At 38.6% G+C, this 18,058-nt stretch overlaps 1 protein-coding gene across 6 annotated transcripts in view; it reads right to left on the minus strand.

The window, feature by feature from the left end:
* The window catches only part of LOC118280479 (ankyrin repeat domain-containing protein 50), a 106,255-nt gene that overhangs the window by 28,653 nt on the left and 59,544 nt on the right, over nt 1–18,058 (minus strand). For 5 of the 6 annotated variants that reach the window (XR_007706556.1, XM_050701743.1, XM_050701744.1 and 2 more), the window contains exons 14-23: nt 17,758–17,857; nt 16,863–16,985; nt 15,927–16,060; nt 15,321–15,479; nt 13,964–14,050; nt 13,152–13,284; nt 12,530–12,596; nt 3,295–3,446; nt 1,293–1,433; nt 663–842 (exon numbers count right to left, since the gene is read on the minus strand). Coding sequence is in view for 5 of the 6 variants with exons in the window: in XM_050701743.1 (XP_050557700.1) it covers nt 663–842; nt 1,293–1,433; nt 3,295–3,446; nt 12,530–12,596; nt 13,152–13,284; nt 13,964–14,050; nt 15,321–15,479; nt 15,927–16,060; nt 16,863–16,985; nt 17,758–17,857 (1,276 nt within the window). In the remaining variant the exon portion in view is untranslated. The remainder of the gene's footprint in view (nt 1–662; nt 843–1,292; nt 1,434–3,294; nt 3,447–12,529; nt 12,597–13,151; nt 13,285–13,963; nt 14,051–15,320; nt 15,480–15,926; nt 16,061–16,862; nt 16,986–17,757; nt 17,858–18,058) is intronic. The other variant, XM_050701742.1, reaches the window with a different exon arrangement.

Below are 18,058 nucleotides of genomic sequence, written 5' to 3' on the forward strand. Positions count from 1 at the left end.
AACGATAAAATGGGTGTGGCGACACTCTGACAAGTGACAGATGACAGTAGTCGCACATAGACTATCGACGAGCAAATCAACGGATGACGTCATAAATGTCCTGCATCGCACATATGAAGTTTACATGCGAATTAACACGGATAGAAAATCCCAACGAACAACAGTTGGGCAGAAAGCCCACCAGGCACGATCACCTCGCCTGGTCGGAGGATCCTCCTTTTCTTAGGGAACTTTACTCTATGTTCCCTAAATGGGCAAACAAAATATATAAAAATCAGGGTTTACTGTTTCTATAACACTTGGTATTATAAATTATGTGAAAGTTTGTTTGTACATTTGTCCGTCAATCACGCTGAAACTACTGAAGAGATTTAAACAAAATTTGTTATATACACAGGGTATGAACGGGCTTGGATGATATGATACTTTTTATCCCACGGGAACGCGAACAAAGCCGCTGGCAGAAGCTAGTATTCAATATAATAGACCTCCCGAAATGACTTTCACATCGATCGGTTGGAAATGACTTGCATCAAGTGGCTGGTCACATTACACCGGCTTCCTGTGACGCTATGATATCACATTCATGCCAAAGCGTAGCTATCCTGTATATCCTCAAAAAAAAACTACCCAATAACTTGAAAAGAAGTAGTACCACGTACCTCAGTATGTCCAGCCCACGCCGCAGCCCTGAGCGGGCTCCATCCGTCAGCGTCAGCCGCGTCGGCCTTCGCCCCCGCCCGTAGCAGCACCCAGGCGGCCTGCGCCCTGCCCCCACGGGCCGCTGCGTGTAGCGCCGTGCCTCCGGTCGCGTCAATCGCTTCTACTAGTGCAGGGTAGCGCTGGTGGAGAGAAACAAATGTTTTTGAGATTTTGAGTACCAGGTCATTTCGGGTTATTTTGACCCACTAGGCTAACTTTGATCTAAATTCTATAAGCAATAGGAATCTAGAACAAAGCCACAACAACAACGCTGCGCTTTTTATCCCCGAAGAGGTAGGCAGAGGTGCACCTGCACATCACGGCACGTAATGCCGCTATACAATGTACACTCACTTTTCACCATTTGTGTTATAAGTCCCATGTAATGTAATAGGGGTGAGCCTATTGCTACTACTGATAAATTTTCTAAAATACGAAAAAAGCTCAGTAATACTTTGGCCGACCCGGGAATCGAACCCCAGACCCTTTATCCGGGAGTCACACTTGCAACTATCCGGACCATTGGATTGATTGCAGATTTGAATAAAAAAGTGTATATGCACCCTATGTTATTTTGTTCCAATGCCTACCTTGAGTAGTGCAGCGAGCCCCTCGTCGTCCCCCTTGGCGGCCAGCTCGTGGACAGCGTTGGGGTCCACGGGGGCAGTGTCCTCCTGCTCCTCCCCCGTCTCATTCGGGTCTTCCTTCTCCGGGGGCTGCTCTGGTGATAACTGTGAGGGGATAGACAATATAAAAATTCGGGAACTACCGATGATTCGGTTTAAGAGGGCATTACGCAGATGGTTAATTGATAATCCCTTCTATTCCATTAAAGAATTCTTGCAATGTAAGTTCCCGAAATAATTGTATATTTAAGATAAATATGTATTTTGCATGTCATTATATTATGACTGAATACTGTACTCATAGACATTTTGTAACACCTTTTATATAACTGTATTCATTAGCAAATAAATCCTTTGACTTTGACTTTGACTTTAGGATTTGAAGACTGGAGTGATTCTGAATCTAGACACACGGCAGTGTGTCCGCCAAGTTCGAGCAAAAAAACCGACACACCGGCCGTGGGTTATATTACACGAACCATTTCGGGCCAAGTTCGACCCACTAATAACTCAAAATCTATTTTATCTACGCATATGAAATTTTTAGTATCTGTCGAGATCTACTTACTTATCTAAAATACAAAATTTCATTAATGTACCTATTGTAGATCTTGAGATATTGACGTCAGAAAATCGCTATTTTTACTATACACTCACTGACTGACTCACTCACTCATCAAAAACCTAGACCACTTCCAATGGTCGTATTGACTTGAAATTTGGCATGGAGGTAGGTCTTTAGGTCAAGGTAAAGGAAAAAATCTGAAAATGGCCAAGTGTGAGTCGGTTTTAAAAATAATAAAGGTGTAAATTCATACCCCTAAGGAACTAAAACAAAAAAATTATCTATATCTTCCAATGGTCGTACCGACCTAAAATTCGTTAGCCGAAGGTTTGTATTTAGTCAAAGTAAAGTAAAATAAGAAAAAAAGAAAATAAACCTTACAAAAATAAATGAAATCCCACCCAAAACATAAATGTGAAAGGCTGCCAAGTTCGATAATATTGGAATGCTTCGCCTATAAAAGAAGTGAGATCTAAATAAGTACCAAGTTCCATACACAGACCTCAGTTAAAAATGATATAACTTGGCAAGTTTTAATAGAAAATTATATACTTGACTCATTGCGTTTAATAGGTTTATAACAAAGTGTGTGAAAACTTGCCAACTTGTTATATCATTTTTAACTGAGGTCTGTGTATGGAACTTGGTACTTATTTAGATCTCACTTCTTTTATAGGCGAAGCATTCCAATATTATCGAACTTGGCAGCCTTTCACATTTATGTTTTGGGTGGGATGTATTATACTTTAAATACCTTATCCGAACTGAAGATTGAACAGTTGAATAGTTGTGTTAGCTAATATTCGATCAACGACATCAAATCAGTCGGATGTAGCAAAACCCCGTGATTAATAACCCCGTCTTTTACTGATAGGTAATTCGAATTTATGAATCAATTTTCCAAATAGTACCAGAGATGTGCCATGTAGCTATTCTACAAAGATGTAATCGTTAAGCTGTGAAACTATGTGACCGTTTCCACTGATTAGCAGCTCTAGTATGCGATGTATCGATCGAAACGACACTTATAATGTATCATCATCACCAGACTGTCCTCATCAATTGCTGGACATAGGCTTTTCCAATGGACATGCGTAGAGCTGAAGATCGAGCTCAGTGGCGTGCCATTGGAGACGCCTAAAATGTCTCACAAGACATAAAATTAATTATTATGTTATTAGCTTACTCACGTAACTGTTTGATATTCATTAGCAGCATTCCGCAACACACGACGCGACGATTGTCGCGCTGCTACTCATATGAGCCTCTAGCATGGCTTGAAACTAGTCGAGTTCCTCGTCAAACAGTTACGTGAGTAAACCGATAACATAATAATGAATTTAGTATGTCTCACGAAAGTTATAATAAGACATAGAATACAATAATGAAACACTATCTTACCAATATGTCTTCTCGCTCAGCCTCAGGCGGCACGGAGTCAGCTCGGCTGAGTTCCAGCAGCGCTCTGAGCACGCGGCGGTCGCGCGGCCACCGAGTCGTGGTCTCCCCGGCTATCAGCTCCGGCATTATAGCCTCCAACGGCGTCGGGTCTACTGTGGAAAGAGGAAACGAAACAATGTAACCAAGGATTGTATTGCGAACCTCATTGAAAAAGAGTAACCTATGGGGTTTCTTGCTCGTTTTTCACCATAGGAATCTACACTTTGGAACAAGTATTAGCTTCACTAGAGGTGTGAGCGATATAATATTTGTTGTGACGTTCAAAAGTGCCTTTCTGGTCTGTTTAAAATAAATAATTGTTGTTTTTTTTTTTTGAGAAAATATTACAGTCTACTTATAAAAATAGAAGAGAAATACCATACACATATCTGTAAGGCAAACTAGGGCGCCAGGATACAAAAGTGCGCCGCGAGACACGCATGTCCAATTACACAAAAATATTAGGAGCACCTAGTGCTTGCCGATTTAATATATTTTTATTAATTTATGACTACGTTCAATGCGGAAACCCCTATACCACATGGTCGCCAGTAATTCTAACCACAAAATAATTATACTATTAATAACCATTCACCAGAAAGAGACAAGGAAAACTATTATATTTAGAATTTAATATAAATATAATAATATTTAGTTCGGGGGGTTTTTTAAAGACGTCAATAAAATATGGATTAAGTCAATGCAGAGGTATTTGGAGCAAACATTCTTATGGTTAGGGATAGGGGATAAACTTCAGATGTAATAGGAACACTATGCAAGGACAGACTGACAGATTATTATTTCTTTCTTTCTTTGTTGACGTTTCAAAAGTACCTAATTATATGGTTTAATTGGAATAAATGATTTTATTTTGCCTTTAGAGTGCTTTTTCACCAGTCATATGCTATGTAGCTATGCTACGAAGATGTATTATAGATAAGCTGTGAAATATGATCGTTTTCACCGATGCTAAGCTATGTAGCTGTGCGAGGAAGATGCACAGCTCGAGTATGAGATATCGGCAATACGGAAGCTACATATCCATAGCACACATTTTTTTCATATAAAAAACATAGCTTAGCCGCGTCCGTTTCCATCTGTGTTAAACTAAGTGTATCAATAAATATGATTGGTGGAAAGTACATCCACAACAACAATCTCTGGTTGAAAAGCACCCTTATTATTGTACTAATATTATAAATGCGAAAGTTTTTGAGTCAATCACGACAAAACCGCTAAAGGAATCGTTATGAAATTTTAAACAGGGGTAGATTAAGATCTGAAATAACACATATAGGCTACTCTTTAGAAGATAGTTAGTTAGTTTATACTAGAAAAAAATTACTTTACTACTGAAAAATTGATAAACAATTAGTATTTTTGGCCTTGACTCTGGTAAACACATCAATGTAACTACAAACTCTACTTACCCACTAAACGATCATAATAGGAATAGTATAGATACTCCATTTTCTCTACATGTGTCATGACGTTCCCATACATTTTTTCTATATGAGCCATTGTTGAACAAAATTCGCCTTTGTTGACACTACACTAAGCACTATTCTTCAATAACAGACACACAAATCCACTAATTCACTTATTATTAAAAAAAAATAGTGTTTGTGCACCACGCGGTTGTGATCTCAATAACTGCTGAATGAATTATGCTACGATTTCAAGTAAGAGTGATTCACGAGGAAGTTTTCAATGTATGATTTGTCAAAATTCTTGTGAATAACGGAACTGATTACCAGATCACACACAGTAATAAAATGCTCTTTAATCTTCAAAGAGGTAAGCAGAGGTAGAGATATACAAAGCGCCCCCCACTTTTCACCACTTATAATATAAGTCCCATGTAATAAGGGACAAGTCTCACTAAACAAAACCTATTTACTACACTATCACTTTAAAACTAAACACGTAATTTTAATAGTATATTAAGTCTTTGACTGCCAATAGAAAACTGTTGAAGGCAAATCCTCCGCTAACGTCGGTCACCGGTGACCACCACGGCGCCGGCGTTCAAAGTGATAAGTAACACATTTAAAAATCACAAAGACCACCAATTAATCACAAAACAAAAGTTAACTTTTCATTTCACAAATTAATTAACAATATATAATAACAAAAATCGATCTGTCTGCCTGTATATGTGGCATCCGGGCGGTGTGCGACAAACGACTGACATTTCAATATTTTCCTAATAAAACTAATTACTCATAATATTGTACTTTGTGTGAATGGTGATAAGGCCCACGCTAATTGTTTACAGTAACTAATAATAAAATTCTCGTGTTGTATGTTTGTTCGTAAATATTTTACTGAAACAACGCTTATGAGTGTTCGGCTGAACAACAACCCTTAAATTCCTAACTCCCAAAAAGCCGGCAACGCACTTGTAACGCCTCTGGTAAGTTTCGGCTTCGATTACCGGCTTGTTTCATAAAAAAAAAAAAATGTTCGGCTGGTGGTTTCGCCCGCATTTCAGGGAGGGCATAAAGTAGCGATTAAAAGTAAAATGTGTTATTCTAGTGTTTCAAAATTCATCCTCATTTTAAAAAAGAATCGGAAAGAATTTTATATAAGATTGGTAAAAGATAGCTATTTTATTCCCTGAGGCAATAAGTAAGTAATATCTTTTCAACGGCTATATTACAAATCACATCTTTTGACATATCCAGTGCTGCGGACAACCTTACCGGGGCTCCAGCTCGAAGTAAGAGTAGGAACGGGGTGGTTTTTAGTCAGTAAGTCGTGATATTTTGTCTCTCGAGAAGGCATTGGATGATTCTCCCTTCAAAAAATTAATATATTGCCATTATACCTACCTACTGCGCACAGTACCAAACCCAGTACTTACCTAATGTTTTTATTAAGTTTGAAAAACAGGAAAATAATTTGTCCCACCCGAAAATCGAACACAGGGCCTATTACTCCAGAATAGCCCTAGCAACCATTCGAACAACGGATTAATTAAAGAGTCATTAAAAACTAGTAGAGGCATCATTATTGTGGCTTTCTAGACAAACTCTAGACTGATTGTTACAAGTTTTAAACATCATTATGATATTATAATGACATTTTAAAAAGCCATAATTTGACTGCACCGTTAGTGCGGTGGCTGGGCAACCGACTGCCGCGCAACGTGTAATGGATTCAATTCTCGCGTGGAGCAACTCTTTGTGTGATCAATAAATTGTTGTTTCGGGTCTGGGTGTCATGTGTGTGTGAACTTGTATGTTTGTAAACGCACCCACCACATAGGAGGAAACCCAAGTGTGAGGCAACATGTATGAGTATTAAAAAAAGAAAGAAAACCCGCGTCAAAAATATTACTTAATGTGATTGAAAGTCAAGATTAAAGTAACAATAAGATATGTACAATTGAGTACACACCTTTCTTAGGTTTATTTAATATTTCTATCGCGTATACCGACTATATTATTAGGTTATCTTTACATAATCTCCACATAACTGATATGGTTAAAGATAAAGAAAAAAATAAATCAAAAATATGAACGATGGCCCACTTTGAGATGTTTTATCTGTTTCGCGGCGTCCGCTGGTGGCGCTAGGGTCGCTTAAGGTCATCTGAATTTTTAGACCGATATTGCAAAAAAAATGCAAATAATACTTCAATATAAAACTTAAATTATAATTATTTACAATGCTTAATTTATATTAATTATAAAGCTACGCTACACCAGCAACACAAAAACAGCTTTTGAAGGGGAGGGGGGAATCATCCCATATCTTCTCCCGCCTTCGGCGAGGCGAGTGGGAGTCTGACACTCCCGTCAAAACAGTAGGTAAGTATTGGGCTTGGAACTATGCGAAGTAGCTATATTGTCAATGGGTCGTTTTTGAGGGAGGGGGGATCGTCCAATGACTTCTCCCAACTTGGGTGAGATGAGAGAGAGTGTCAGACTCTTACTGACTAAATACCACCCCGTTCCTATCCTGCTTTTGAAGCCGGAGCCCCGGTAAACTCACTAGGTAATCCGCAGCTCCGGATGAGGCATCAGCCCTACTGAGCCCCATCTGTGGTGGTCTGATAACCGGGTAGCCTAGCCTATATTATGTATTAGAATAGAATCAAAGCCACAAATGCAAACTTAGTATACACTGCATATAGTACTGCATCGCACAGGATATTACATATTTGATAATAAAATTATAAGTAAACCGTAACAATCACGATTCAAGGGAAACGTGCGCTGGTCGACTACACTAGAGGTCAGTTACACTATATTGATAAATTGATTATTAGAGAGTTATAGGGTGTTTAAAATACCTGCGTAAAAAATGTGAAAACATGGAATAGTTTTCCCAGCTAAAAAAAATGCCGGCCTCTTATGAAACTAATATTGAACTGTCAAAAACACCTATAACTCTGTCTATCTACCGAAAATAAGTTATGTGTGGTGCGCCATGCCTCGGCTCGTCCTGAGTAAGTGATACCACGGCCTTACAAAAAATCGACGTGAAACAACGCTTTCGTTGTGTTTTGTGTGAGTGAGGTTACCGGAGGCTCAATTACCCAATCTTCCTAATCCCCGATTGACCAACAACCCTTAAATTTCTATCCCCCAAAAGTCCAGCAATGCAGTTGTAACGGTGTTTCGGGTGTCCATAGGCGACGGCGATTGCTTAATATCAGGTGATCCGTCTGCACGTTTACCGGCTTATACAATAAAAAGAAAATAGAAGCGAAATGTTGTATTATGTCGTCAATAAACACAGTGATTACTTAGAAATGTCTGGGAGAAAGGAGAATTATGCGATATAGACAGATAAGGATAACATTGCTTGTACTACTTCTTATCTTTAGTTAAACCTCTGATATTGTAAGCAATGTAAATTATTTATCTATTTTTCAGACTGAGTCTGAAATTGTAGCCCGTATTCGTGAAATGACTGAATGTATACCAAATGTATATATACAATTATATATTTTATCTGTTGCTCATTTTATTCTGCGTACCTTATTTTCGCAGACTTTCTCTTTAAAGCTTAAAGTAGACTGGTAGAGAATGCCATGCGGCATTAACTTCGTCTTATGTACCCTTATTTTATTGTATTGTGTATATTAAAGATTAAATAAATAAATAAAAATTATTGGTGTTACATTCGCACGTAATCGAAACAATGTAACCAAGAATGGTATTGTGAATCTGATTGAAAAAGAGTAACCAAGGGAATTTCTTGCTTTATCAGAAACAACGCTTGCATTGTGTTTCGTTATGTGAGTGAAATAAAAATTATTGGTGTTACATTCGCACGTAATCGAAACAATGTAACCAAGAATTGTATTGTGAATCTGATTGAAAAAGAGTAACCAATGGAATTTCTTGCTTTAACAGAAACAACGCTTGCATTATGTTTCGGTCACCGGAGGCTCAATTCCTTCTTTCCCAATCTTCCCTATCCCCGATTCCCCAACAACCCTTCAATTCCCAACCCCCATAAGGCCGGTAACGCCTCTGGTGTTTCAAGTATCCATGGGCGGCGGCAATTGCTTACCATCAGGTGATACGTCTGCTCGTTTACCGACGTGTTCTATAAAAAAAAAAAAACTATGTATTTACCTAAGGAAAAACAACAGCCTGTGTACCAATGAATAATTCTACTATACATTAGAATATTAGTATATCTAATCACATATTTGTATCTATTAGGTAATTATTAGAATTCCAAATGACTACTAGACCCTATCACCGTTATCTACGACTTTCGCGGTATTCTCTTATCAGAGGAACAAATGAACAAATGAAATAGTTTTTTTAATATTACTTTTGTGTTGGAGCAGCGGTGAAACCGCGCAGTTCGACTGTATGGTTGGCACGGTTGTTAGGTGACTGGCTGCCGTGCAACGTGTCGCGGTTTTGATTCCCGCACGAAACAACCCTTTGTGTGATCCACAAATTGTTGTTCCGGGTCTCGGTGTCATGTGTATGTGAACTTGTATGTTTGTAATTACATCCACGACACAGGGGAACGTCCTAATGTGCAGCAAAGTTTTTAAAAATAAAAGAAAAAAGAGGCGTAATTACTTTATACAAAAATAAGAAAAACCTAAACCTCTAATTTTGTTTTAAGTAAAGTCATGGGCAAAACTTAGAATTTATTCCAATAATTGTGGCTTTAATTGACGTGTATTTCCTCATAGCATGACCACGTGCAAATTAGCTAGAAAAATGACGTATCCAGTAGGGAAACACGGTCACACAGGACATATAAGGTGAACTAAAAGTATCTGCCACGGCTTTAATGGGAGGTAGTGTTGTGTTTGACGATTACAATAGTGAAGAAATATCGTACCCCGGACCAGTTAATTTAATTTGAGAACATAAAGAAGTTAAATAAACATTGACTCTACTCTGAATAACATGGTTCACCAATACGCACGATTGATAACAATTGCTTTTACTGCCGAAGCGACAGAGACAGTGAAAGAGATAGCTCTTTCATAACAAGCTCATGCGTAGATATTTTGTATGAAAAACCTAAAAGGGTTAAGTATTTAATAGTTGTTGAAGAATCGGGGATTGGCAAGATTGATAAGGGAGGTAGAGGTAATTGGGCCTCCGGTAACCTCACCCACACAACGCAAGCGTTGTCTCACGTTGGTTTTCTGTGAGGCCGTGGTATCACTCCGGTCGAGCCGACCCATTCATGCCGAAAAAGAATAGCAGTTTGATAATATTCCGTCTAAACAAACTCAGTGTTGAGCTTTTATATATTAAATTATAATAATAAACAAACTTATCATTTGACAAAGGGAAAAATACGAACAAAACTTCAGTAATAATTACAATTATTTTATAGCCCAGTAACTGATAAAATAAAACATAAATAAATAAAGGACTTTGACTAATACATATTATTATTATATTATAAAACAAAGACGCTTGCCACGCTGTCTGGTTGCTACAAACTCAGAAACTACTGAACGGATTTTGATGCGATGTTCATCATAAATCGAGTGATTGATAATTGCACGGTTGGTGCAGTGGTTAGGTATTGGGCAACTGGCTGCCATGCAACGTGTAGCGGTTTCGATTCCCGCACGGAGCAACTCTTGGTGTGATCCACAAATTGTTGTTTCGGGTCTGGGTGTCATGTATGTGAACGTGTATGTTTGTAAACGCACCCACGACACAGGAGAACGTCCTACAGTGGGGCAACGTTTTAAAAAACGGCTGTAGGGATCGGGATGGAATTTGGAACATGAGTAGATTATGGGCTAATATAAAACATAGGCTACTTTTTATCACGAGAACGCGGGCGAGGTCGCTGGCAAAGGCTAGTAAATTAAAAAAAATATATTAATAAAAATATTTTTTCCTTTAACAAAACGAGGTTATAAGTTCATTCGATACGGTTCACAGGAAATTGTATATTGAAACTAATTATTATTTTTATATTTATTTCCTTAAGGCAAACAGTCATACCCCCTTTTATATAGTTGCGACTGATTCCAAACATATATTTGTCACCACTCCTACTCTTGCCGCGGGCTTACTCCCGACTAAATAATACCGTACACTATAATTTTATTGTAACTTTCGTGAGACATACGCAACATTCCGTGACACACGACGCGACGATTGTCGCGCTGCTACTCATGAATATGGGCCTCTGGCATAGCTTGACACTAGTCGAGTTCCTCGTCAAACAGTTACGTGAGTAAGCCGATAACATAATAATTAAGTACCTGGTTGACCGAGCTTCGCTCCGTAGCGATTTTTGAAAATTATATTTGGTTCTTCTATTCATATGGCGTCATCAATAGATGGCGTTAGTCGTCGGTTATGAAGAAAATTTATTATTAACTTATTGCCTGTATCTTAGGAACCGAGCTTTTCTTGGACCTGGAACCTAAATAAATCGATTTTTGACCCGAAAAACCCCTAATCTGTAACTTTTAAGAAAATCGTTGGAGCCGTTTCCGAGATCTTGATTCTATATATACAAGAATTGCTCGTTTAAAGGTATTAGATTAGATGTACACTATATTACACGTAGACAGCGACTAAGCAGTAGCGCTCTCTGATAAACCTGAACTTTTTAAATTGCAATGTCCAACTTATGTGCCAAGCGTGGCTTATGGCAAACCCTCTTATGTAGTAGAGGCCCATAGTCCCAGCTGTGGACTCTCGCTCTCGAAAGCTTAGTACGTTTGTTTTACGTTTAACGAGATCGATACGCGCGCTCTTTATCCTTAGTACGAGTTTGCTTTACAATAAACGAAAACAAAACGAGAGCACTTTCGGCAGTTTGATTGGCCGACATGAAAGAACCAACCAGAGTGCCAAATGAGCTGTCGTTTCGATTATTTTTTTATTTTTTTAAACGTTGCCCCACATTAGGATTTTCTCCTGTGTCGTGGGTGCGTTTACAAACATACAAGTTCACATGCACATGACACCCAGACCCGAAACAACAATTTGTAGATCACACAAAGAGTTGCTCCGTGCGGGAATCGAACCAGCCACCGCGCCAACCGTGCAGTCGGTAAGCAAATGTAAAGCAAACTCGTACTTGGGGTACAGATTGGTTGATTCATTGCCGACAAGCCTGCTGATAATGAAGACTTAATATTTAGTTACATACCGTAAAATGGGGTGAATAGGGATTTAGAGGTGAATAGGGACAGAAGAGGGGTGAATAGGTATAGGGAAATTCTTCATAGTATCTATTCACCCCTCTTCTGTCCCTATTCACCTCTAAATCCCTATTCACCCCATTTTACTGTATACGATGTTCTCGCAACGCAATGAACCGCCAGAAATGGAAAACCATTGTCAGGAAGGCAATTGATGCTGAAAAGACCGACGACGTAACCTCCTAGTATCATCGAAGCAACCACGGCCACTCTGCCAAGAGTGTACGATTGAGAAGAAGAATACGATCGTGTTGTAACGTCCACCCCTCCACTTCCCGCGGGTGCGTACTACAGTAATATCATGAACATCTAAGTTTTTAAACTGACATGGTCACTAACACTATTATTAGAACTTATAACGGGATATTTACCATGTTTATTTATTTTATCGAGTTTCCGATATTTCGGCACTGTTGCAAGCGCCATGTTCACGGATTAAAATATCGGAAACTCGATAAAATAAATAAACATGGTAAATATCCCGTTATAAGTTCTAATAATATCATGAACACCGTCACTCACCTGACACCGAGTCCTTGCTTTCAGATTCAGGGTCACCATTGTTCTCTTCAGCTTTCAAATCTTGCTTCTGAAAACAAATAAATAATTACATAATTTTCTAATCTAATCAAATTAATTTTAAAAATGCGATAGTTTGTTTGTTTTAATGTTTGTATGTTTGTCCGTCATTCACGCTGAAAATATTTAACGGATTTTGATAGTATTTAGACAGGATATGAGCTGGCTTGGGGGATTGGACAATTGGGTTATTCCCTAGGTTAAAATTAAAATATTTGGACATTTTAATATAAAAAATATCCCAAAATAATCGTACTTTCATTCATTATTTTGACGATATACTTATTTATTTAATTTTTCTAGCTAATTTTAGAGAAGTAAGTATGCTATTTGACGCAAAAAATATGACGTCATAAGTTGCGATCTCCTACAAAATTCATAGAAAAGTAACGTTTTTGACGTTTCGATAAAAGTATTGAATTTGACTAGTAGTGAACTACCGTATACTGGCTATTGGCGGTTTTACGGGTTTGCAGGTTTACATGTTTGCGGGATTGCGAGTTTGTGGGTTTTGAAATTTGCGGGTTTAAGGGTTGGTTGGATATCCAGCAGTATATGACTATACCTGTGTATCGTGTGTGTCCACCCTCGTGTAGGAGTCCCCGTCCCTCCGCAGCGCGGCCTCCACGTCACAGCCGGAGTCCAACACCCACAGCAAGATCAGCGTATGTAGGTCTAGCTCGTCCTCTTTCTGTTCGCTGTTATACAAACATAGATAGTTAAAGAACTAATTATTATGTTATCGGCTTACTCACGTACTGTTTTGACGAGGAACTCGACTAGTAGACTCCAGTAGCAGCGCGACAATCGCCGCGTCGTGTGTCGCGGAATGCTGCTCATGAATATGAGCCTCTAGCATGGCTTGAAACTAGTCGAGTTCCTCGTCAAAACAGTACGTGAGTAAGCCGATAACATAATAATTAATTTAGTATGTCTCACGAAAGTTACAATAAAATAATAGTTAAAGAACTTTTGCTGCTGGTGACTGACTGAATGATATTGCTTTGAAACGGGTTTATTTAAGTTATCCCGTTTGTTTGTTTGGGTCTTTAGTAATTGGAATTTCACCCCCTTCCTGACGACAGATCAATTTGATATTTGGTACAAATTCTTAATCTTAATAATAAAATACAGGTGGGCTACTGCTTTTATTATTTTTAAATGGTTGTTTTTTCTAATTTAAATATTTAAAAATGCAATAAACAAGTAAGATAAATAAATAAATAAAATAAAACCACACATTATTACACGTAATCAAAATTATGTATAACAAACTGAAACGTTTAAATTTTAATAAATGTGTTTATGTATTACTCGTTAGTGGTTTTATGCTTACAATAGTAAGTTTTGCCCACCTTTTCAGGGGGGGTTACTTACGTGTTTTTATTCTTTTTCTGCGCCGCCATATGTTGTTCCAAGCTCGTCATGTGGAACACGTAGTTGTGTATCTCCAATGCGCTTAGTCTGGAAAGCAATTAATTATTTATTTATAGACAGACAGTCAGAAATATATATATTTATTTATAGACAGACAGTCAGAAATATATATATTTATTTATACATACATACATACATACATACATATCGTCACGCCTTTAATCCCCGAAGGGGTAGGCAGAGGTGCACATTATGGCATGTAATGCCACTGTTCTTCTTTTTCTTTTCACAATTTATGTTGTAAGTCCCATGTAATAGGTGGTGAGCCTATTGCCATATACCGGGCACACTTCCAGACTCCGTGCTACTACTGAGAAATTTTCGAAAAACCGAAAAATGTCCAGTAATACTTCGCCCGACCCGGGAATCGAACCCGAGACCCCTTGCCCGGCAGTCGTACTTGCAACCACTCGGCCAACGAGGCAGTCTATTTCTATTAGATATATATATATATATATATATATATATATATATATATATATATATATATATATATATATATAAATAAACTGTCAAAAATATAGTCAAACATAGACAGGCAGTTGAAACAACTTATAGCGCCCGCATCCTGTTAATTTTCACTAGTGCATTTCTTGCAATTTTCTTTCATTTTACAGTAGGGAAAGAAAAGAGTCAAATCTTTTGTTCCAATTAAACCATAAATAGTTACTTTTGAAATGTCAACAAATAAAGAAATAAATAATAGCCTGTCAGTTTGTCCGTCAATAAAACTAGGTGTTCGTTTCAAAATGTAGCTTCAAATTGAGAAAAACTCCATTTGTTAATTCAAAAGTAAAAATAATTTTATGTATAACTACTTATATGTATATTCATTTCCTCCTATTTTTTGTTGACTTCCACCAGCCAAACAAAGGGCCTAAAGTTCGATTCTCAGATTTGGCACATAAAATTTTTCCAACATTTGTCATTTTTTTTTAAACGTTGTCCCACTTTAGGCTTTCCTCCTGTGTCGTGGGTGCGTTTACAAACATACAAGTTCACATACACATGACACACAGACTCGAAACAACAATTTGTGGATCACACAAAGAGTTGCTCCGTGCGGGAATCGAACCCGCTACACGTCGCGCGGTAACCAGTTGCCCAGCCACAGCGCCAACTGTGCAGTCATTAATATCAGAGAATAATTATATAATTATATTTAGAGTAAAACTACCGGTACCTATAACACAACCATCCAAAAACTCACAATAACTTTACACTAAGAACCCCCGTACACCTCGAAACCAATCGAGCATTCCTCGAAAACACACAATTTTTTTTTTTTCGCACATACCTCTTGGCGTCTAGCGTATAGTACATGGCTATAGCGGCGTGTCCCTCGGTGGGACAGCAGAGATATCGGCGCGTGCAGTGTTTCACGTCCACCAACCACTTGGCGAAGGAGTGGTGGAACATTGACAAGTAGCCTGTTGAGCGCTCCATAACCAGGATACTGGAATTCAAATAAATAAGTGACATTATACTCAGTAAATAGAAATGGTTTTTTTTATCAAATTATCAAACCAATATGGAAGTTTGTATGTTTGTCCGTCAATCACGCTGAAACTGCTGAACGGATGATGATGAAATTGGTACATAGATTTTGGTATACAGACAGAGTATGAGCTGACTTGGGCGATAGGATATTTTTTATCAGACACAAAAAGATTTTTTTAAATTGCACCAGTAATACCAGAGATTAACGCGTTAAAAACATACATAAAATCAAACAAACTTTTCAGCTTCATACAATATCTACTAGCTTCTGTCAGCAACTAATTTAGGGAATCCTCTGTTAGTGCTCCTCATAGGAACATCGTAGGTCCAGCTTTGGCTATGCATCAGTAGTCAGTCATTAACAGAAGAGTATTATATACAAAGACAAATACAGTATACTGACCGGCGGAGTAGATGCAGGCGTCGGTTGAAGTCCTCCCTGGTGACGGAGTACTCCTTGGTGAGCAGACACTTGTACAGCATCTCCTCCGTCACCCCGCACCGGGCCGCCAGCAGGACGTCCAGCAGGAGACGTACCTGGTGACAGGAATATTGTCAGCATTTATTTATTTATAACTAGCGACCCGCCCCAGCTTCGCATGGGTGCAATGGTGATATATTATACCTGTATTATACATAAAAACCTTCCTCATGAGTTACTCTATCTATTAAAAAAAACCGCATCAAAATCCGTTGCGTAGTTTTAAAGATTTAAGCGTTCATAGGGACATACAACATGACAGAAAAAGCGACTTTGTTTTATACTATGTAGTGATTTAACAACAATATAGACTTACAGTTAACACTAAATCGTCTACCTGTTTTGTAAATTACATTTCTATAAAGCAAAATAAAATTAAATAAATAACTTGTCACTAATAATCCCCCATCCCCCGTACCCTGTCCCCCGTTAATATCACACCAAAAAATATTACCTTTATTGACTATAATATTAATGCATTGGTAGCATTAATACCAGCCACGGAAATATTGAAAAATTTAAGTGTATAAATTGACTAGCGCAATTACACCCACTGCTTGGCTTCTATTAATCATAGCGTTATATTTTATAGCTTGTACCCTTTCTATATAAATAGACTATCTAACACAAAAAGAATTATTCCATTCGAATCAGTAATTCAGTACCCTTAGTACAAATTTGCTTTCGAAACGAGAGCGCGGTCGGCGCTATGTGCCGATTGGTTGGTTTATTCGAGCCGACGCGCTCTCGTTTGGATTACTTTAAACGTAAAGCAAACTCATACTAAGGGTATTGGAATATACAGACAAACAGACGAACAAACGCATACATAATATAAGTACAGAAGACGTATATTACCTTGGTGAACCGTCTGCCATGAAAGAGTCGCTGTGCCAGCCACAGATAGAGTCCGTTCAGCGTGCCGGGGATCTCTCTGATCTCACGCAGGGCTATGAATCCGTCCGCTACACCGTCCAGCACCTGTCGAGCGAAAACAATATGTATTGTGTTGTTATAAGGTTGACATTTCACAAAATACAAACATCTAGATAGAAGTGAAAATCTAAGAATGAGTCAGTACGTACAAATGAGTGCGTTTTACATTCAACGAAATCGAAAGGAGAGCGTTCGGCGTTCTGATTGGCCGGCTAGAATGAACCAACCAATGAAAGCGCCCAACGCGCTTTCATATCAGACTGCACGGTTGGTGCAGTGGCTGGGCAACTGGCTGCCGCGCAACGTGTAGCGGGTTCGATTCCCGCACGGAGCAACTCTTTGTGTGATCCACAAATTGTTGTTTCGGGTCTGGGTGTCATGTGTATGTGAACTTGTATGTTTGTAAACGCACCCACGACACAGGAGAAAATCCTAATGTGGGGCAACGTTTTTTTAATAAAAAAAAAAAAATAATAATTAAATATCGATTTCGTTCAAAGAAAAGAAAACTCGTACTAAAGGTACAGAGCGAAGCCCCACTAGTCTGTTGTTTTGCGGTATCGCAGCTTCGTTTTCCATATATTTTCTATGGCATGCCCTATTACACTGATTGTGGCAATGCGACGCTATAGCCTTTCTCGAAAAATGCACTCAAATGCCAACACAAAAATAATTACTTCAATACGGACCAGTATTTCCGGAGATTAGCAGCAAACAAACAAACTCTTATATCTATACTAATATTATAAAGCTGACGAGTTTGTTTGTTAGTGCTAATCTCAGGAACTACTGTATTAGTATAGGATGAATGCTTTACCTTCTCCAAGTATAGCAGACAGCCATCGCTCTTGATACGCAGATGGTCTAGCGCTGCCGCGGCCGCCGCCGCCGCTGTCGAGTCGCTCGACACTCGAGCCCTGCACATATAACATAATTTATTGGCGTACGTCGTGACGTGTCTGTCTCTCATTGCGTATTCAGGCAACCGAGCATACGAACCACCTGATGGTAATACCCATGGACACCAGAGGCCTTACAAGTGCGTTGCCAACCATTTGGGGGTTAGGAATTTAAGGGTTGGTGGGAAATCGGGGATTGGAAAGGGGTGTAATTGAGCC

This window comes from Spodoptera frugiperda, chromosome 21, assembly GCF_023101765.2.
Source record: "Spodoptera frugiperda isolate SF20-4 chromosome 21, AGI-APGP_CSIRO_Sfru_2.0, whole genome shotgun sequence".
NCBI lineage: Eukaryota > Metazoa > Arthropoda > Insecta > Lepidoptera > Noctuidae > Spodoptera > Spodoptera frugiperda.